General features: G+C 48.2%; 1 protein-coding gene across 4 annotated transcripts in view; it reads left to right on the plus strand.

Annotated features, from left to right (window-relative positions):
- The window catches only part of KDM5C (lysine demethylase 5C), a 392,248-nt gene extending 370,100 nt beyond the window's left edge, over positions 1–22,148 (plus strand). For all 4 annotated transcript variants that reach the window (XM_078664512.1, XM_078664511.1, XM_078664513.1 and 1 more), the window contains 2 exons: positions 12,660–12,860; positions 18,900–22,148. In XM_078664512.1, coding sequence (XP_078520638.1) covers positions 12,660–12,860; positions 18,900–18,905 — 207 coding nt within the window. In that variant the 3' untranslated portion in view covers positions 18,906–22,148. The remainder of the gene's footprint in view (positions 1–12,659; positions 12,861–18,899) is intronic.
- The last annotated feature ends 379 nt before the right edge of the window (positions 22,149–22,527 follow it).

The following is a 22,527-nucleotide window of genomic DNA, read 5'->3' on the forward strand; positions in this document are numbered from 1 at the left end:
GAGGAACTCTCATCTACAGGCCCCCAGGCACCCGATCTCAATTCAGCGACGACATCACTGACTTCGTCAGCCCGCACGCCCTCGCCTCAGAGAACTACATTCTTCTAGGAGACCTCAACTACCACCTTGACAACATTCTCGACAACACCACCACCACCCTTCTGGACAACCTGTCCAATCTCGGACTCAAACAACTTGTTGACACCCCCACTCACACAGCCGGACACACGCTCAACCCTATCTTCACCTCCAGCAAGCACATCTCCTTCGAGCACACTACAGCTCTCCGCTGGACGGATCACAGCTGTGTTCACTTCAGCTACAAAACAACCCTGACCCACAACCCATTCCCCGAAGAAAATGGAACAAAATCACCACTGACCAACTCCTCACATCACTCAGCCAAAATACTCCCACCCTAGCAACGGACCCAGACCAAGCGGCCACCAACCTCAGGCAATGGATTACCCACAGTGCAGACGAACTAGCACCCCTGAAAAAACACCAGTTGAAATCATCCAGCAAAAAGGCTCCCTGGTTCAATGATGACCTTAAAAAATCCAAGAAGACATGCCGCACCCTGGAGAAGAATTGGGGAAAAGAATCAACCTCAGACAACATGACCTCCCTCAAGACAGCCACCCGCAAACACCACCAACTGATTCGATCCGCCAAGAAATCAGCATTTAAGGACCGTCTCGACAACAATTCCCATAACAGCAAGGAACTCTTCAATATCGTCAAAGAATTCACCAACCCTCCCGCAGCATCCAACGACATCACTAACTCCCAAGACCTCTGCGATGCGTTATCCTCCTTCTACAACAAAATTGCCGACATCCACAACAGCTTCAAGAATACTCCCAATGAACAACTCACCCCACCCCCCTCAGATCCCACCCCTCCAACTAACTACCTTAACTCCTGGAACCCAGTCACCATTGAAGACACCATTCGCCTCATGAACTCAATCCACTCTGGCTCACCTTCTGACCCCTGTCCCCACTACATCTTCAACAAAGCTGACTCCATCGCCCCCCAACTCCGCGACGTCATCAACTGCTCCTTCAACTCCGCCACCTTTCCAGAAATATGGAAACACGCCGAACTCAGCGCCCTTCTGAAAAAACCAACAGCAGACCCCTCAGAACTGAAAAACTACCGACCCATTTCCCTCCTCCCTTTCCCGGCCAAAGTCATCGAGAAAGCCGTCAATAGCCAACTCGCAGCCTTCCTTGAATCCAACAACTCCCTGGATCCCTCACAGCACGGCTTTCGAGCCAAACACAGCACCGAAACCGCCCTCATTGCGGCGACCGACGACATCCAAGCACTCCTAGACAACGGTGAAACAGTGGCCCTCATTCTACTCGACCTCTCCGCCGCCTTCGACACTGTCTGTCATAACACCCTCATACAACGCCTCAACAACATCGGCATTCAAGGTAAAGCCTTGGACTGGATCATCTCGTTCCTAGCCGGAAGAACCCAGAGAGTCCGACTCCCCCCTTTCTACTCAGAGCCCACCGAAGTCATCTGCGGCGTACCTCAAGGCTCCTCACTCAGTCCCACCCTCTTCAACGTCTACATGAGTCCCCTCGCCTCCATTGCACGTCAACACAACCTCAACATCATCTCCTACGCCGACGACACCCAGCTAATCCTTTCCCTCACCAAAGACCCCAACACCGCCAAAAACAACCTTCACGAAGGTATGAAAGAAGTAGCCGAATGGATGAAACAGAGCCGCTTAAAACTCAACTCAGACAAGACGGAGGTGCTCATCCTAGGATCCTCCCCCTCAGCTTGGGACGACTCCTGGTGGCCTTCCGCTTTGGGATCTGCGCCCACACCCACAGACCATGCACGTAACCTTGGCTTCATTCTAGACTCCTCTCTCTCAATGTCCAGACAAGTCAACGCCATATCGTCCTCCTGCTTCAACGTCCGTCGCATTCTCAAAAAGATCTTCCGCTGGATCCCCCTCGAAACAAGAAAAACTGTCACCCATGCACTGGTCACGAGTCGACTGGACTATGGCAACACACTCTACGCCGGAATTACAACAAAATTGCAGAAAAAGCTCCAGCGCATCCAAAACGCATCAGCGAGACTCATATTAGACATCCCGCGCCAAGAGCACATCACACGTCACCTAAAAAAGCTCCACTGGCTTCCCGTCAACAAAAGAATTACTTTCCGCCTTCTTACCCACGCACACAAGGCCCTTTATAAGCTAGGACCCGAATGCCTCAACACCCGACTGTCCTTCTACTATCCCACCCGCCAACTAAGATCATCCAATCAAGCCCTCGCCGCAGTCCCGCGCATCCGAAAAACCACCATGGGTGGCAGATCCTTCTCCTTCCTGGCTGCCAAGACCTGGAACTCACTCCCCACCCACCTCCGCCTTACTCAGAATCGCATCTCCTTCAGAAAAGAACTGAAAACATGGCTATTCGACAAACAATGAACCCCTCCCTCTAGCGCCTTGAGACCCTCTGGGTGAGTAGTGCGCTTTATAAATGCCTGAACTTGAACTTATCTACTGCTTGTACCTGGACCACAAGGCCACAGATTGTAAGATCTGTAGGACTTTCTCTACAAAGACTTTGAGAGACAGAGAGGGCCGCCTGTTAACTTGGCTGCAGAAGATGAAATCACGTAAGGAGGTTATTTCATCTGACGATGAGGACTCTTCATCAGCTGCGTCCTCCAGAAGATCCAGAAAGAGGGGTAGGTCATCCCCTTCTACTTCTACTGGGCCCCCTGTCAAAGCCTTACAAAAGACCTCTGATAGGTCTGAAAGGGCTAGTCCCATTAAATCTCCTCACCGAGGTGAAAAGGAGAGGCTGGGACAGGCTGCAGAGACGGAAACTGCCACAAAAGTGAAAAAAGATGTTTCTGTTACTTCTCCACCATCTCAAAAGGAGAAGGAAGGCAAGAAACCTTCTACTGTCCCTCAGGAAGAAAGGCCAGACAAACAACGTCCGTCGATGACAAAATCAGCAGTTACGTCGACGACAACTTCAAAGAAAGACCAGAGTACTCGTATAGCTCCGTCGACGATGGCTTAGTCGACGACTGCAGCCTTGTTAGCTTCGTCGACGTTTAAAGTGCCTGTTTCCTGCTCGTCGACGATGGTGTCTACATCGTCGACGATTATGACAGCGAAGGTAGTGTCGACGATGACGACGGCGGCTATAATGGTGATGACTACGAGCTCGTCGGCGACAAACTCCGTCGCCGAGATCCATTTCTCCGTCGACTGTTCAATCGACGACGATTACGCCGACGTTCCCGACGAGTTCGTCGACGACGATCCAAAAACATCGCGTTTCAATACGAAGGCAGCAAATAACCCCTGAGATGACTTCTCCTAGGCGGGTAACACCTTTGCCTCCCACTCTGCTGTTGGATGAGGAGTCTGACGACGAGGATGATAATGGGCCTTATGGGGATGCCTACAGCCCATCGGAATTACAAGTAAAGTGTCAAGATACAGATACTGAGGACTATTACGATAAAGAGTGCCAATATGTCCAACAAGACAGGCCTCCACAGAACTTGCATCAGGATATGGTGGCGATGCCGTCTTCTCTGATTTCGGATTTGCAGTTAATGTTGCAGGATTATAGGAAGAGGTTTCCTACGCAAACTGTAGTACAACAGGAGCGTCCTCCTACTCCATCTATTCCTACTACTCCTTGGTTTCACAAGTTGCGGAACCAGCACCTAGAGAGTTACCAAGAGGTTGTGCCTGTTCAGGATGACGATGTCTCCTCTGATGACAATCTTCAGGAAGATCCTCCTCAGGATCCAGATAGAAATTATGATGATGACCTTCAGGATCCGGATGCTCCAGTACCGGATACTGCTACCTCCCCTCCAGCTGACATTGGAGGTTTCCATAACCTTATGGAGAGGGTGTCTAAGAGATTTGGCCTGCCGATTACTACTGTTCAGACAGACTGCTTCCTTTATGACTTTAAAGAACCTTACAAGAAGTCCATTCAGTCAATCCCAATAATAGAACACGTATGGTCAGAAGGTATTCAAGTCATGCAAAATCTGGCAACAGTCATCCCTGTTCTTCCCCGGCTGGAGAAGATGTATAAAGCACCAGAGGGCAGTCCAGCTTGCCTACTTGGACAACCAAAACAGGATTCCGTCATTTCCCAAGCGGCACAAAGCAAGTCTAAAAACCCATCAACTCCACTTACAACACCGCCAGACAAAGAAGGGAGACGTCTGGACAATGTGGGCAAAAGATTCTCTACTATGGCCAGGGTCTGAGTTCGAGCTGCTAATGTTCTTGCCATCTTGGGCAGGTATGATCGCCAGATGTGGTGCGATTTATCCTCATTTGTGGATCAGCTTCCAGAGGCTGCGAAAGATGAGGCCAGGAAGGTTCTGATGGAAGGTGAGCGTTCTTCTACGGAGGTGATTGATTGTGCTATGGACATAGCTACTACTGCTTTTCGTGCCCTGGCGGGCTCGGCTGGGTTAAGACGCCAGGGCTGGCTGCGAGCAACCTGGTTTCGCCAGGAGGTCCAGAACAAAATCTTGGATTTGCCATACGATGGAGACCTGCTTTTCGGGAAGCATGTGGATGAAGCCCTTCAAGGCATCAAGAAGGACACGGCGAAGTCCTTGGGGTCTTTGAATTACCGTAAAGTTCCATTCAGAGGTGCAAGAGACAGAGGTTTTTCCTCATACAGAGGTGGCAACCAACAGCGGTACTCTTCATACTCGCAATCCTCCCAATCTTACAAGCCCCAATACTCCAATCAATGCCGAGGCCAGTCTGTGTCTTTCTCTCGCCAACCGCAGAGGGGGCATCCAGGTCGCCAAAGACGGGACAACTCCAATCGACAATAGCGGCCTCTCTGCCCTTTCTATTGTTCCTATCCCTCCGATGACATCAGTGGGGGGCAGGATTTCTCATTGTCTAAGCAGTTGGAAGGGTATTATATCAGACCAGTGGGTCCTAAATATCATTCAGAGTGGCCAGACGTTGGAGTTTCAGCATCTTCCTCCAAACAGAGCTCCAGGCGCCAACGAGTTGAAACATCTGGGCCTGCTACGTCTCGAAGACCACCAGCTCTTCATCGAGGGGGCAATAGAACCCGTACCTCTTTCACGAAGGGGGAAAGGTTTTATTCCAGGTTCTTCCTGGTTCGCAAGACAACAGAAAAATGGCACCCCATATTAGATCTACGGGGGCTCAACACCTATCTCATCAAGCTATCCTTCAGGATGGTCACTCTCCAGGATATTCTTCCTTTGCTAAATCCAGGAGACTACATGGCGACTCTGGATTTAGAGGATGCTTATTTCCATGTGCTGATCCGTCCAGCTCACAGACAATACTTGCGCTTCACAGTAGGCAAGAGCCATTTTCAGTTCAAAGTACTTCCTTTTGGCCTCCGGTCTGTACCAAGGATATTTACAAAGGTGTTGGCTCCGGTGGCAGCATTCCTCAGGAAACAATCTCTGGAAGTTTTTCCCTACCTGGACGACTGGCTGGTCAAGGCTCCATCTTTCCAGGGAACTTCCAAGGCCATTTCGACCTGCATCCAACTATTCAACCACCTGGGCCTTCAGCTCAACAAGGACAAATCGATTCTTCAACCATCCAGGGCAGCAAGGTTTCTGGGATCCATTCTGGACACGAAACGCTGCAAAGCCTATCCAACGGAGGAATGTCAAAACAAATTGATGCTATCGGCTTGCCTCTTGCTAAAGAGGAAATCCCTGTCAGTACGGCTCTACAAGTCCCTGCTCGGATCGATCTCATCCTGCATACCATTGATTCCGCATTGCAGGCTGCGATGCGTCCCCTGCAAGAACAGCTCGACAAGCAATGGTGCCCGGCGGAGGGCTCTTTTGACGACAGGAATACGGTAACACCAGCAATGAAAAAAGCATGTGGCTGGTGGTTGGTGAAGGACAACATCGTGAAGGGGTTAACATTCACACTTCCTCCGTCTCCCATGGTTATCACCACGGACGCCTCGTTAGAAGGCTGGGGAGCGGTGCTCCAGGAACTGCACGTGAGTGGTCACTGGGATCCAGTTCAACGCAAGTGCCATATCAACCTGTTAGAACTCAAAGCCATTCGATTAGCCTTGCAGGCTTTTCTGCCACGAATTCAGAATCGTTCAGTGCTGGTCCGGACGGACTACACAACGGCCATGCACTATATCAATAAGCAGGGCGGGACAAGATCCCAGACTCTCCAAAGAAGCTCAAGTGATTTGGGATTGGGCGATTCTTCACAATATTGCTCCGACAGCAGAACACCTTGCAGGTTCGCTCAATAGAACGGCGGATGTGCTGAGTTGTCAGAAATCGATCAGTCACGAATGGGAATTAGACCAAACCATTCTGGAGGAAGTGTTCTCAGTCTGGGGAACCCCGACCATAGACCTGTTTGCAACTCCGGAGAACACCAAATGCCGATACTATGCAAGCAGGGATCACCATCCGGGGTCCTTGGGGAACGTGCTTTCGATTGCCTGGTACGGCGCATTCTTTTACGCCTTTCCTCCGATACCCCTGATCCCGAGGTTGATGAGGAAGATCAAGGCGGAGCCATGCAGAATGATCTTGATTGCACTGGCGTGGCCCCGCCCGTTCTGGTACACAGAACTCCTCCTGCTCTCTCAGGACCATCCAATTCGCCTGCAACCGGTTCCTTCTCTGTTGACGAGGTCTCGGGGTCAAGTGCTCCATCCGGACCCGAGCTCACTTCACTTGACAGCGTGGCTCCTGAGCACAGGGAATTCCAGAATCTGACCCTCCCCAAGGAGTGTAGGGACATCTTGTCTCAAGCTCGAGCGCCAAGTACGAACAGAACTTATAGAGCATAGTGGAAAAGGTTCTGCCTACATCTTCACCCTTTCACTTCAGCTCCGCATCAGATTTTGCCATATCTTCTGTCGCTAGCCAAATCTGGATTGGCTCATTCTTCTGTTAAAGTTCATCTGGCAGCAATCTCAAGTTTCAGACGGACGTCTTCAGGTCCTTCGCTTTGGTCCGCTAGGATTGTCAAGCAGTTCTTGAAAGGCCTGTTCAGGGTTTTTCCTCCAGTCCGTCCTCCTCCACCAGTCTGGCAACTTAATTTGGTCTTAGCTCAGCTAATGAGAGCACCGTTTGAACCCATTCACATAACGGACCTTAAATTCCTATCTTGGAAGCTAGCTCTTCTGTTGGCATTCATATTGGCCAGTAGGATTAGCGAGCTCCAGGCACTGACAATCGTGGTGTCTTTCCTGCAATTCAAGCAGGGTGTCCTGATCCTACGGACGAATCCAAAGTTCATCCCAAAGGTTCCATCTGAATGAACCGTTGATTTTGAAGTCTTTTTTCCCGCGACCTACTACTCCAGCAGAGAGGTCCTTAAATTCTTTGGACGTTCAGAGGTGTCTAAAGTTCTATTTGGAGCGCACGAAACCTTTTAGGAAATCCTCACAACTGTTCGTCTCCTACAGTGCCCCGCTGAAGGGATTTCCGCTGTCCAAACACAGCATTTCTCGCTGGATCTCCAGTGCTAATCAGTTCTGTCATCAACAAGCGGGCAAACCGCTCGAAAGAAGAGTCCATGCACATTCCACAAGATCAGTGGCATCGTCAGTGGCTCTATTTTCAGGAGTCCCTATCAAGGACATCTGCAGGGCAGCGATGTGGAGCAGTACGCATACCTTCACGAAGCACTACTGCCTGGATTCTTCTACGAAGAATGACGCAGCTGTTGGACAGGCAGTCCTGAGGAATCTTTTTCAATGAGAGGTGAGCTTTCCCTACAACCCCTCCTTCCTGTGTTGCACATTTTGTATCGCTTGTGATTTTCCTTGCTAAGGTTACATGTGTGTGTATATATATATATATATATATATATTTGGTTTTACAATGTGAGTATCTATCAAGATGGTGATATTCCTATAACAATGTGCTTTCTTGGCTTACTGCTAGCCACTCTGATACAAAGCATGGGAATCTATGAAAGTTCCAATACTGGGGCAAGAAAACAAGTAACTTTCATAGATTCCCATGCGCCCACCCTCCTCCCCTGGGAAAGCTCGGCCTTTCTTTACTGAGATAGTTGCTGTTACACAACGGCTATGAAAATCTGAGGCTCTCTCAGGAGGGTTCTATGGGGTGAGGCTATGCTGATTGGTTGTTACAGAAAGTTTGGGCTCTTTTACACAGAGGTGGATGGGCTACAAAATGAGATGGGGCCTAGGCCTAATTTTTCTCTTTTGTGCCTATTGCTATGGTATTTTTTATTTACCGAGGCTCCCATTCCGACGACTGGGGAATGATACAAAGCATGGGAATCTATGAAACTTACCAATACTGGGGAACCAAAGTTACAGGTAAGTAACATGTTTTCTTCCTCAACGCCATTTTAGAGTATGAGCATACTCTTTAGATTTTGTCAAAATTGCCACCGAAAGTTCGCCTTAAACGACTAACATCCAGCCTGCATGCTCAGTTTGACTTGGCCTGAAGTCAGAGGACTGTGTTCCGTGCTCGTATTTTAAATTGAAAATACCAGCCCACAGGCACAATATCCTTCAGGAATATTTGGCGAGCAGACCTAGCGGGCATGGAGAAGCAAAGTAGGGGTGCTCTGTCAATTTAGGTAGAGACACAGAAGGTCCAGGAGAGACGCCAATATGGAGGACACAAGGTTTTAGAAGTGTAACAGACATGCCATATAGACCCCAAGCCCACAGTACCACATGCTCGAAAAACATCTGATTAGTCAAAGATAAGACAGTTGGACATACACCCAAGACGCCGAAATTTGATTCTTCAAGCGGTTTTCCTGAGTCACTAAAGGCGAAGCCCTCGACGCAGAAGTGACAGGCAGTTGAAGGAGCTCCGAGCTTTTCCCATCCTACCGGGAAAGAGACATCCGTCAGTAAGGATGTGCCAAGAGGGGGGCCTTGACTGCAGAGGACGATCAAGCGCAGAGATGGAAGGAGGAACAGGCGACTCTAAGAGGTCGAAATGAAAACTCCTATGATGAAGAGGGCCTTTACGGAACCCATGATACTCTGTATGGAGCCTAGACCGACCGTTCTTGAAAGAAGCTTGCCGGACACCTTAAGCGAGTTACAGGAAGAAACCCCAGAAGTCAGGCTACAGATGTAGGAGAAGATGAAGGGATTCTTCGTTGTCGACCCCGAAGATCTAGGAGAGGAGCCACATACGGAAATGCTGAGGGAGGATGTGGAGGCCGACTCGCCTTTAGAGGAGAGAGTCCTGTCCCTTGAAGCCTTCTTCCCCTGGTGACCTCACCACATACCAACTGGTGGTTGCAAGGCAGCACAGACCTTCGGGGTAGAGATGGCAAAGGAGGAGGCATGTTTTCTCCTCGAGACACCCCTACATATTAGAGGAATCCATATCTTCCCATGCTCCTCATCATTGAGCAACGAGGCAGGAAGGTTTTCGCTAAGCCAGCGACATCCAAAGCAGTAACACCACAGAAAAAGAAATGAGATTCAACACAGGACCCGAAGTATATACAAGGCCATGTAGAGCCAGATTCACGGATTGCTCTTGCTGTGGACAGCATGTCCCCAGCATCCATGGGACCCCAAGAAAAGTAAAAGAAAATACTTGGAGGCAGTAGGAAGGAAAATGGATAGAGCTGCGGTGACGGATCGCCAATCCAAATGCACTGCTAAATAGACATGATCGCCAATCCTGGGGGGTACGAAAACCTCTCGTCACCCCTCCCGGAGGAATATCGTACAAAAGCAAAGAGCTTTGAGGGGGAAAACATGGCAAACTAAAGCCTAAAATCAACCTTCAATGCTGCTGATACTTGCAAGCAGGCAACTAGCTGCGGGGACGGTCTTGAGCAGACATGCTTTACCCAGACAAGCTGGTTTTTCGCACTGTTTCCTTTCTCCTGACAGTGGTCACTCCTTTTCACGTAGGCCAGCCCATCACCTTGACTACCTTTTATGCTTTTTCACATCTCTCTAAGGAAGTGTAGTAACTTCACTGATTAGACACAAAGAGTGTGGTCTTTCTTCCTTGACCACACAGGAGTTCCAGGTATGTGACCAACTCTGTGTGGTATGTCAGAGCGAAGAAGGGCAAAGCTGTGCAGAGAGGGACCATCTCTCGATGGATCGTGCTCTGTATCCAGATCTGCTACGCATTGGCCAAGAAGCAACCCCCTGAGGGTTTGAATGCTCACTCCACCTGACCTACGGCTGGGACTGGGAAGGGAAACCAGCCCTGGCAATTTGCCTCGTCCGGAGGAGGTGGGGGTGTTGTGGCACTGAAAAGCTCTAGTTGCTAGCTCCGCTGCCACTTTTATTTAGTTACAGGGGGCCGATGATGCAGCACTGCTGCAAACCCAGCCCTACCCTTCCCCCCCCCCCCCCCCCCCCCCCCCCCACTGGGGAAACACCTGGTGCCCGCTGCAGCTGGTCTGTCCCTGAGCACCTGGAATCCTGCTCTGGTATATGTGCCAAGGCAGCAACATGGGCTTCGCTACATATTTTCACGAGACATTACTGCCTGGACAGTCCGGTCCATCAAGATGGGCACTTTGCTCGTTGGGTCTTGCAGGAATTTCTAGTGATTTCGGAAGGAAAAAAACTAACGCTCCTTCTCAGGAATGGCACCCAGGATTTGGAACTCACTCCCTCCTGAAACTAGGCTCATCTCCTCCAACAAACTTTTTAAGAAAGAAGTAAAAGCGATCCTCATGGCCAAATACACATGATCTATTATTCTGCATCTCTCAAGAATCCGCCCTGTACTACCTGCCTGACCCCTTGGACTATTTGTATTACTTGTTTTATCGACTTATTTGATTGTATACGTTCCCTCTTTGTACATTTTTATATTGTTGACGCACCTGTCTGACTTTGCATACTGTACCTACACCACCTCAACTTTCCCTACTCTTGTACTTTTGATGCACCTGTGTGACTATACACCCTGTACTCATCTCCTACCTCAACTATGCCTATCTTCATGCTAAGCATTTTAAGATCGCTTAAACAAGTATATGCTCCTTATTTTTGTACTTTTATATTATTGGCGCAACTGTTTGACTATGCACCTTGTACCTACTCTATGATAGAAGACACTACCTCACCTTTGACCTACCTCTTTTGACCTACCTATGTAACTATGCACCTTGTACCTAACTACCTCAACTATTACAGTTTATTATTCTATGACCCACTTGTCCTTGTAAAGCGCTCTGATATCTGCAAAGATCTTGTTCGCGCTATATAAAAATTTCAAAATAAATAAATAAAAAACCATTTCACATATCCACCTCCTGGGAGGTAATGCCTGGGTATTTATTCTAAGGTTCGGAATCTGTGACTAGAAGTCTCTATCAATGAACAAGTTACTTACCTTAATTGATGTTTTACCTGGTAGAGACTCTATCTAGCTGCAGATTCCTTGTCGACCCACTCATCCTCCCTGCTCTGCGAACGGATTTCTAGGGACAGGGCTGTTCCCCTTTCAGGGCCCTGGTTTTCCACCCCAGTGGTCGGTGTTCTTCGTAGCTCTGTGCTCCTGGTGTGGAAAGTCACAAAAAGAAACTGATGTCAGTGCACTGGGGTATGCCCTATATAGGCATCACGCATGTTACTTCTGGTGTGGTCGCTGACGCCACACAGAGCTGAACGTCACCACCTACCGGTGCGCAGGAGTACTGCTGACGAAAAATCTCCTGCTCTAGTCTGACACCTCGGGATCATGCTACGGTAAGGAATCTGCTGCTGGATAGTCTCTAACATATAAGGCGTTACCAAGATGGCAGGCGTGTGCAGAGCGTGTGCTTCTGCAGCACTAGATGGCAGGACTGTGCAGAGCGTGTGCTTGTAAGGCACTAGATGGCAGAAGTGTGCCGAACGTGTGATTCTAGAACACTAAAAGCTACCAATCGATGGGTACAGTGTAAGTAACATTTTTCTTTACTTCACATTAACTATGAAAAGATTAAAATGTGGAGAATGTGATTCATGCCTCCTGTTTCAATGAGGATCCTAGAAGACTCTAGTTGCATATTCCTGTCGCTGCTCCGGGTCAAGCGCTTCCAAGATGCCAATGTTGTGATAACTGCTCAGAGACCGCATAAAGTTCACAGTCTACTGTTAAAGTTAATGTTTCAGCACTTGAACAAAGTCATTCAGTGTCTCAGCTATGCGTTCGCAAATTTTATGTTTAGATTAATATTTTTTCTTGCATTTTTTGTATACTAGTAGTAACTGGGCAATTGAAAAGGCTAGACGAAAGGGTTAAGAGGCACGAAACCATGGGACATCTCTTCAGAACATTAGTTCCTGAAGGACTGTGATACGGTCTCTTCTTTGCCCTAATATTTTTGTACATCTAACAACCAATTGAGAATGTCTCCAAATGGTATATTGCATATTTCTTGAGACCTCGATTAGTCTGCCCTGGTGAGATGCTTCTCTTCGCCAATATTCCCATCACCGTATGTTGCTGAGAGGCCACCAGAGGACACACCGGGCTCCATCCTTCACACACAGCTAATAAGATTGGATTGGTATTCTTACTCTCTCCCCACTATCTTCTGTGTGCTGTTTGAGAGATGCAGCCCCTCGGTCACCACTCATGAGATTGTTGACACTTCACAGATTGAGAGGAATGAACGACAAGCGGCCAAAGGCAAAGGAAAGGAGACTGAAAGGAGAAGGAAGCGGAAAGGTGACAAGGGAGACTGTGTTCCGGACTACAAAGAGCCGCTTCAGCCAAAGAAGCTGCGAGCAGAGACCGGCAAAGAACAGAAAGAGGTGTCTCCAAAACCAGCAACACAGACCAGTGAGAACGGAACGGAGGTGAGGCTGGCACAAGAGGTTGCTGAAGGGGAAAAAGGGGGATTTGGTGTGAGGGAGGAAGTGAAGCTGTAAAGGATAAGTAACAGGGGAGCTAGAAGTGTGAATGCAGGGGGAGGCGAAAGCTGAATGAAGCTGGGAGTTGGGAATGGGCAAGAAGGGGTCGGCCAGAAGTAAGAAGGGGACTGTCCTGCTGAGGTCCAAAAGGAAGGAGGGTGTTGACAATATAATCACGTGAAGCTGGAACGGCAGAAGCAGGATGTATGTAACTAGTCAAGACAGGGGGGGATTGGATGGCTTCTGTGAATGATGGGGTCTGGAGTGCGAGGGTATCAGAGGAGGTGGGAGTCGAAAGTGGCTGGTGATGGAACTTCAGAGCTGGAGTAGAGTAGAAAGGAGACTGGGAAAGGGTTTTTGAAATGGTGGAGTGTGCGGGTATGAGTTGTAAGGTATGAAAGCAGTGATGGTGCTTAAAGGCACAAGGAGATGAGCAGGTAGAGCAGTGGAGGTGAAAGGTATGCGAGCAGAGAACAGGAGGTGGGTGAAAAGCACATCGAAAATGAATTGCAGTTGAAAGGGCTGAAGGAAGTTGTAAGCTTGGAAGGCTGGTGGCAGCAAGGCGACAGGACAAGGGAAGAATGGAGCTAGAAGGGGGAACAGAATAGGCTTGTAAGGCATAGACGTTATCCTGAAGGGTCCGAGTGGAAGTTGATGGAGCATGTGGGAGGGGAGGGATGAATGGGGGCTGAAAGGAAGCAGAAGGCGCAGGGGCTGAGTTAAGATGAGATGATAGGAGACCTCAAGTTTCCAGGGAATGAGATGGGGGACACAACTGAAGAGTTGAAACTTCAAGACCAGGAGATGGGGTATCGTCTTCAGTAAAGATGGTTCTAAAAATGTGTGCTCCGCAGATTACTTACAATAACCCTTCCAGGTACCAGACAGAATTTACAAAAATATGTTTGATGGTATGTGTGGTCGTAGATAAACATGCCCTGCATACTCATGCCATCTAGTGTTTGGGTCAGAGTTGTACATGTTGTTTTTCGAAGAATTGTTTAGAGTCCTGAGGCAGCGACTCATCTTCTCAGTGAGCATCGACTCCTTTGTTAGATTATTTCACCGCCATTGGGTTTGTACGCGTGCCTCTCCATGTTAGACTACCCTTCGGTACGATTTTTAGGTCCCATCTTGTCTTCAATGGTATAGTATAGTTCTTTCGATCGTGCTTTTCCATTTCTGCGCCACTAATTTTTAAATTAGTGGGTTTACTTACCGACCGATCGCCCCTTGTGGCGCAGTTCATCTCTGGTCTACTCTCTGCATGCACTATCTGCACTGAAAATGTGTTTCTGATGGAACGGACACCTTCTCGACTCTGCACCCTGTGTCACGCCAACTACCCGCACACGGACCAACATCTTGTGTGCAATCTGTGCCTTACGCCCGATCGTGAAGCTGATCATGACGCTTACAACTCTTTCTGCTTGATCAGAGGGCGCATCAGTTGGAAATGTCTTGTCGCTTCGAAGATGACACTCCTGGCATTTTCGGAGAAGAGCATACCCAGGAAGAACATGCTGCAGAGGAAGAAGAGCCCTTGTCTACCAAAGCGTCTTCCACGTGGAGGAAGAATTGGAGTATAACCTGCCGCTATGACAGCGCGTGAGTACCAACGATCCTGACCCCGTTCCTCCCAACTAAAGAAATATTCGAGGCATATGAGCTGCAGATCGTATACTGTGCATTAGATCGCCACCTGTTGTTGGGCTCGGATGATTGCAGGTGGTTGTCTTCTTGGAAGAAGTCTTTGTAGTCACGAGATAGGTGACTCCTCCCTTGGACAATACTGCGCATGGTCATCGACTCCATCCTCAGAGTGTTTTTTTCCACCACTGGGTTCGGATGAAAGTTTTCCGCTCCGGCTGGAAGAGACTTTTCAGCAACTTCGAAGCGCAAACAACTTTATCACAACATTATCGACATCGAATAAACTACTCGACATCAAACTACTTTCCGGTGCGTCAACGCGGGCCGTTGGGCCTATCGGCGCCGTACGGCCTACGCCTCATGGACAGAACTCCATTCAAGAGATGCCCGGTATGTCGAGCAAAGTTCCCTCATAGCGACCATCACGAGGTCTTCAACCTCTGTCTATCGCCGGAACACTCGACCTGCAGAGCTTGTCGTCGCTCAGGGCACAAGTTCCGCTAGTCGCTCAGGGCACAAGTTCCGCTAGTCGCTCAGGGCACAAGTTCCGCTAGTCGCTCAGGGCACAAGTTCCGCTCGTCGCTCAGGGCACAAGTTCCGCTCGTCGCTCAGGGCACAAGTTCCGCTCGTCGCTCAGGGCACAAGTTCCGCTCGTCGCTCAGGGCACAAGTTCCGCTCGTCGCTCAGGGCACAAGTTCGGAAATAAATCCTCAAACACTGGCACCTCCACTTCCCAACAGAAGCAGGGCCAATCCACGTTCTCAAAGGGGCTCCTTTAAAGGTGGTATCAATAGGGACAGAGGTGCTTCCACCCATGGAGCATCTGCCACTGCCAAACAGTAACCGCCCCACCCATCCCCCCCAACCATACAACACCTGTCGGGGGAAGACTTCAGTTTTTCCATCTCGTCTGGGAATCCATCACCACAGACCAATAGGTACTAGACATTATCCATCATTGTCTGGAGCTCGTTACTATCCCACCTCGCACTCGCAGGTTATCACACAATCACCAGACACTTCTCAAAAAAGAAGTCCAAGCCTTACTCCACGAAGGGGCGATAGAACCTGTCCATTTTCACCAACAGGGCACAGGAGTATACTCCCTATATTTTCCTATTCCAAAAAAAGGACAAGTCTCAAACTAGGTGACTTTATGGCCACACTGGACCTAAAGGACGCCTACTTTCACATACCCATCCACCCTGCTCATCACAAATACCTCCGGTTTGTCATAGAAGGAAAACACTACTAATTCAAAGTTGTTCCATTTGGAGTCACTGCCACTCCTCACGTCTTCACAAAGTGCTTGGCAGTAGTTGCAGCACAATTGACTACAAAACGTTCATGTATTCCCATACCTAGATGACTGGCTCATCACAGCCAGCACTCATCACAAATGTCAACTACGAATTCAGTTGACAGTGGATCTACTTCACAACTTTGGGTTCACCATCAAGATCCCCAAATCTCACCTTCAACCTCATATCGGCCGCTGCCCCTTGTGGGGCTTTGCCATTCGGGGCGCTGACTTCCATCCTTGGGCATTCCACCCCCATGATGTCGATTCGGTGATGGTCAGACGCCTTTTCATTTTTGTTCTCAGTGTCGCGTGAAGTTTCCTTTCACCGACCTTCAACAGGTGTGTAATTTGTGCCTCTTAACCCAGGGCACAAAGAGGCCAGCTGCGATGTCTGCTGCTTCTTCAGATCCAAGAAGACTCTTTGTAATCATTGGGCTCGATGTCTCTAGATGTATCGAAGAAGCGTGGATAACACACCAGACCTCTCTGGACCCGAGGACCTCCAGAAAGGTATTCAGGCACAATCATCAGCGACAGATGAGAAGTTCTCCCACAACGGTAGCTCTGACATGGAGCAGCCAGACCTGCCTCCAGCTCAACTACTCGTTCAACGACCGCCTGGGTATTGACCCTCGCAAACCCACATAAAGGGTCGACCGACTGTTCCAGGGACACTTAAAACAATTGCCAGGCCTCCACTGCCTTCGTGCTATGGCTGGCACTGACCAACTATTTTCGATACGCTCAGCCTGGTGCAGGAAAAATCTTCAAAGCTGACTTCTCCTGTCTAGGAGCAGAGTTGACCATCGGAGTAGAAACCTTCAGCGTCAAAATGTTGGCCGATGATTGTACGGAAACCAGATGCCTCCGGAGCCTAAACATTCAGCACTGAAAACGTAGGTATTGGAGCCGAAAAATGTCTGCTTTCTGCCCCCAAACCAGCACTTAAGTTGTGGAGACTGTGGGACGTGTGCTGCGAAAGCTACAAGGGGAACTTGGCTCTAGACAGAAGTACATTATGATCCAACACTGGTGCCCAACTTTCCAAGAGGTGACTTTCTTTTGAAGAAGCTTTGGATGTTCCAATTTCAGCCAAGCACAGGAAGATAGACAAAGCCACACGCCCTGCACATATCAGCCCACCACCTACACCCGGTCGACACAAAGCGCCCTCACCACCGACTTCAGATGCTCTTGCAATATAGTCCCCGGAAGGGTCATTACATTCATACAGAAGGGTTCACGATTATGGGGACACTTTCGATATTCCACCACAAGATTACCCTGGGATACATATGACACAAATTCAACTGCTAATACAGACCCCGATCTGTATCCTGTCAAACTATCCTCCCTGACAACACAACTACTTACCTCAATTTAAGTAGGTAGATCTGCTGCCTTCCAAAAGGTGCAGTTACATGAAGAGCCTTTGGAGGCTGTTTAGGTCTCTGGCCTAGCGTACACTGCGCAAGCGGTGTCGCGCAGCCAGAGTCCTTTTCCTGGGGTTTTGAAAATGGACCTAGGAATTCCACGCAGCTCGTGTGTTATTTCCTAGGTCCATTTTCATTGGCCTTTGCGTGCGTGTGCTTTTTAAAACAGAACACGCAATAGGCCATGGACGGTCACGTAGCTCCGCCCATGGCCTATTGGTGTCGGTTACGCGCACCAAAGGCCATATGTCTTAAATTATCGCTGCCATACACAGCCGCGATAATTGAAGACATATGCTGGCAGTGGCACGCGCGCACCACACAGCAGTTTTTTTTTTTTTTATCCATTTCACGACGCAGACGAGCACTGGTACAGGCCATCACGTGTTGTCTCAGCGAAGATCTCTGTCCGTACCTACAAACATGGTCAAATCCACTAGAATATGTTGTCATTGTAACCTATCTGGAGCCTCGGCCGCTCAGTCTGGGGGACCTTGTTGTTTAGTTTTGGGAGGTGCAGGGGCTCACGAGTCATGGCGACTCTTCCCTGCGCTATACAATTGTAATAGCATCTTACATTCTTCACTTTTCCATATATGGTTTCTGCAGATGGATTTTTTCATATGCAAAACCAAGATTTGTGGATTAAAAAACATGTATTGAAGTAGCATGGTGACTATTTTGAAAGTTGTTGTAGTTTGAACCTGCTACTCACTTCTCGCTTTGGAAATAACCTGGAATTTGGCATTTGCACTGTTTTAATACATTTGTGAATGTGCATTTATTAGGTCTGTTTGAGATGTTCCATGTATGTTTTCATAAATATATATGGATATCTTATACTGTGCCTGTGTCGCACTTGGAGGCGGATTCCTTCCTCGCTGTTGACGAGCACCGCAAGGTTCTAGTCATCTGCTCTGGAAGAAGTAAGTTTCCAGAACTGGCACCTGGAAGGGTTCATGTGTGAGGACCTCTGTCAGTGTTACCAATAGCAGTAAAATCCTGTAGTTGTGATAATTGTAGGGCTGGGAGCGTGCCGTGGCAGTGAGTGACGAGTGTGCAGGAAGGATGAGCTTTCACTCATGGAGTGGTATTAGAGGATTGGGTAAACGAGTGAGTGGTCAAAGTCTAAATGTTGAAGACATCTGCCCAGAGTTCTGCAGTAACGATGTTTTTTTTTCCCCCTCTATCTCACTATATCATTTCTATTCTGCATTTCTTCCTCTGACACCCTCCATTGTTTCCCCTCTATCTTCTATTCCTCGTGTCTACCTCTCCCTGATCTTCTCTCTTCTCCATTTTATCAACTCACTGTTCCTCTGTCCTTTCACGTGCTCATTCTTCATCCCTGCTCCCATCACCCTTTTCTCATGCACTGGTTAACTGGTGTTCTGTGCTTGCCTTTTTCCATTCCTTATGCTTTCTTCTTTTTTGCATCTTACATTAATCCTACATTCCTTACTACTGTACGACCCATTGTTGACTCTTGTTCTGGCATTTCTTTACGCCTTTTGCCTAACTAACCTTCAATCTACTCCCATATGCCTTTCCCCTTTCTCTGCTTGATGCTCTGCTTTCCTTATTCCCCTGCTGCAGTTGTGACAGAGAGTACTTTGACACAATCTACCATCCGGCGTCCCTGCGCACTGTCTTCCCATGCGGGACCCTCTGGACTCAGGCTTGCACCTTGCACACAGTCATGTTACAGACGTACGACGATCGGAGAACAGCTGGTCCAGATGCTTGGCGAGCACCGGCCCTGGACCGGGGATCAAGCCTCGGACGAACTTCTTTTCTTATTTATGCTTCGAGGTTTTTTTTTCCCTGGGTGACAGGTCGGGTTGGAGAGGCAAGCAGTGAAGTCATGAATGGACAGCAAGAGATTCTTTCTTCCATGGAGCTGCAGAACCTTCAGAAGAAAGATGTCTAAACTGTTTGGGCTATCAGGGCCGCCCCTTTTTAGTTTATTTTGCATAAAGTTCAGATTATACCTCAGAAGTGACAAATGGGGCAGGTGGGACCCGTGCAGGTACGGCCCTTCCTAGCCACTGTTGGTTGCCTGGAGCAAATTGTAATGTCAGAAGAAATGAACTGCTTCCGATCCTTTTCCGTAATATCAAGAGGTATTTACCACCAACTCAACATCTCCACACTCCCCTCTACAGCTGCTACATAAAGGTGCCAGGGTGTTGAGACTTCATCCTGCAGCTAACTCCGCAATAGAAACTAGATCTGAGCTGCACTTCATCTGACACTGTCCTGCATCTGCGGGACTTTCCTCAACAGCCTTTGGAAGGAAGAGTTGGGGGTAGCACTGAGGCGGATAGGGGTGGGGGGTCACAGTGCGTTATCTGCATTCAGTGCTAAAATGAGATTAAAGAAGCATTAACTGCGGACTTTTCCATTTGACACCGGAGAGCTGGAACTTTCCCCTGCAAGTCATTCGAGGCCATCGTTCGGCAGTAGTTCATACATTTCTTCCAGGACTGTTGTGTAATCATCCTTTGGGGAATTTACAGGACATTTGTTTGATCATGGCATGAGTTTGGCTGGTTGCGACCAGGCGTTTCTTTTTCAGATATTTGACTGATCACGCTCTAAAGTGTCTTGAACACTGGGTTGGTAGTGCCCCGTCACCCGTATCCTGAACACTGGGTTGGTAGTGCCCCATCACCCGTATCCTGAACACTGGGTTGGCAGTGCTGCATCGTTTGTATCAAGGACACTAGGTTACTTTTGGTCTGTGGGTCATGTCGGGGATATGGATTTGGTTGTCCTCCCTAAGCTGTATTAGGGACATTGGTTGGCTGTAGTCAGTGGGGTCTGTCGGAAGCTTTGGATCTGTTGTGGTCTGTAGGCTGTATTCTAGAGTCTTGTTCGGGTGTCATCTGTTGGCTGCATTGGAGTGCTCTGGGAGATGTGGGGATCCGCTTGCCATGGGTGAGTAGTGGTCTGTACACGCTGTGTGGGGCAGCCAGATGTTTGGGGGTTTGCAAGTTCTCTCCACGCATTGGGCTTCTTGCTGTCTGTAGGACATAGTACACAGCTGGTTGTATCCTGTCGGCCATGTGAGCCATGGTCTGTAGTTATTAGGCGTGTAGTCCGTGTCCAGAATCTTTGACTGATTAAGGTCCAGAGTGGCTGTTTTGAAAATGCCTCTTGCTAGCCTCCTTCTCATGCAACATTCCATTGGAAACCAGACTCCACTTCTGGTCGGCAGCCTGTAGCCGCGAAGGGTCCGAGGGAAGCTGCTAAATGTTTAATAATTTCATGGGAATTTAGTTGGAAGTACCGTGTCCCTCTTTACAGTTAGAGCGACTATCCCGCTGGTATGAGCCCTGACAGTCAGATCTTACCCCACCTTTTGCAAACATGAAAAGTTTGTGTTGAGTAGAAGAGACTACTCTAAAGTCTTACTCCTTGTTTGTTTTTGAGATCAGAAGATGGCGTTGGTATCTTTCATTGTTCTGTGTTTTTTAAAGCTTTTCATTTCCTTATTTCCTACCCTCCTGCTTCGTCTTTGAACACACCTTGTTGGGACATACACATTTTGTTGCCTGTGGCCTCAGCAATAAGCTTCTGGAGACCCAGACGTTCTTGCACCCTGTGCATTGCCCTTTTATGTTGAGCTACCTTTGATCTTATCGAGTGGATGGGTGATGTATGTCCCTTATTGATCAGCAAACTCCAAAAGCTCACTTCTGTCTCACTCCTTAAGGGACTTTCTAATCACGATTGTACATTTCCAAAAGTTGTTTTAATTTTGGACTCGGATCTGCTGCTTCTTGTCCTTTCCCTTCCAAATCGATACAGCCCTGTGTAAAGTAAATTGTGCTGGGCCCTTTCCAATACCATTTGCTCTTCCCTGCTGTGTTCTGCCTCTGCTCGGTCAACTGTTTGCCTTGCTGTTGCATACTCCCAGCTGTTGCCTTTCTTTCCCTTTAACTTCTTGGTGAGCTCTTTTGATATGCTGGAGTATCCTGGTACCTTGGCTCGCAACGTACACTTTCAACCCATTGTTTGGATTTTTGATCTTGAAGTTCTGCTTCTAGCAGGCACTCTTGTCCTTTCACTCTGCACACATTCATGAAACGCATCCTCCGTCCTGATTCTGTCTCAAAGTTGAGCTGTTTTAATTAACTGGTTAAATTGTCATCATTTTTGGGGAAGGTTGGTGGAAGGATCGTATGTGATTGCTTCTTTGACACTTGATGGAATGATATAAGCGTGTCCTCCTGTTTGTGAAAGGTTGAATTAAGTGTCACCTGTAAGAGTTCCTCCGGCTCTTCATCTCTTATAAACAAACCTTGATTGAATGAACGGTGAAGGCCTCCTGCTCTCCTGCTTTGGCGCATGAAATATTATCCTAACAACCTTTTATGTGTTTATTGGAAGGTACAGATGAGCCGCAGAGTGCCGATCGAGTTACTTGTACCTGGGGGATTGCGTTGGTGTCGGATATCAGTCTATCTGTACCTTAGAGGTGGTTATTGAACAATCCGTGTAGGACATCGTTATGTTCGGAGAAATTGGGTCAAACTGCAGAAGGCATAGAGCTCATTTGTTTTGGGGAAATGTGGTTGTGACACATGGAAGGCCTCTTGTCCTGGTTATCAGTATCTGGGAAACTTGTCTTTAGCTTCCTAAGTTGCTCTGGAAGCCGTAAACCCTCACAAAGTCTGTGGTGCTGATCTTCAGAGGCTCTGCCTCTTTTCCCCACTTGTATTTCACATTGTAATTAAAGACTTGCCCCTTTCCCTTGTAATTTACTTTGTTCCAACACTTTGTTAAAAAAGTTGCCTTTTTCTCAAGAGTAGAAAATAAAATAGAGAAGTGTTTTTTGAATCTGCTTTGTGGTTTTACTTTGCGAGCTTCTAACGTTCTCTTGGAACCTGGGAGGAGCGTGTGCTGCTGTGACCTGCATTTAATGAGCAGCCTGTAGCGATTGGTGTTTTAGATCACATGATGAACACTTACTGCCACTTTGTGTCAAAGCTGTAATATTACTCCTTCTTTTCTTTGAATTCTCAGTTGGTTTTCAGGAATTTTGAGTTGTGATTTCATCCCTTTAAACCAAAATACACAGGGACACAGATTCCACCTTATTTGTTGACACAATGGTACTTGTACCCACTTGCCTACACTGGTTAAAAAAAACCACACTAAAACCTGTGGTCAGGGTTTTTTTCTGATGGGGAAATGCTATATTTTCCTGTCCGAATGC

This window comes from Lissotriton helveticus, chromosome 10 (genome assembly GCF_964261635.1).
Source record: "Lissotriton helveticus chromosome 10, aLisHel1.1, whole genome shotgun sequence".
NCBI classification, from domain to species: Eukaryota; Metazoa; Chordata; class Amphibia; order Caudata; family Salamandridae; genus Lissotriton; species Lissotriton helveticus.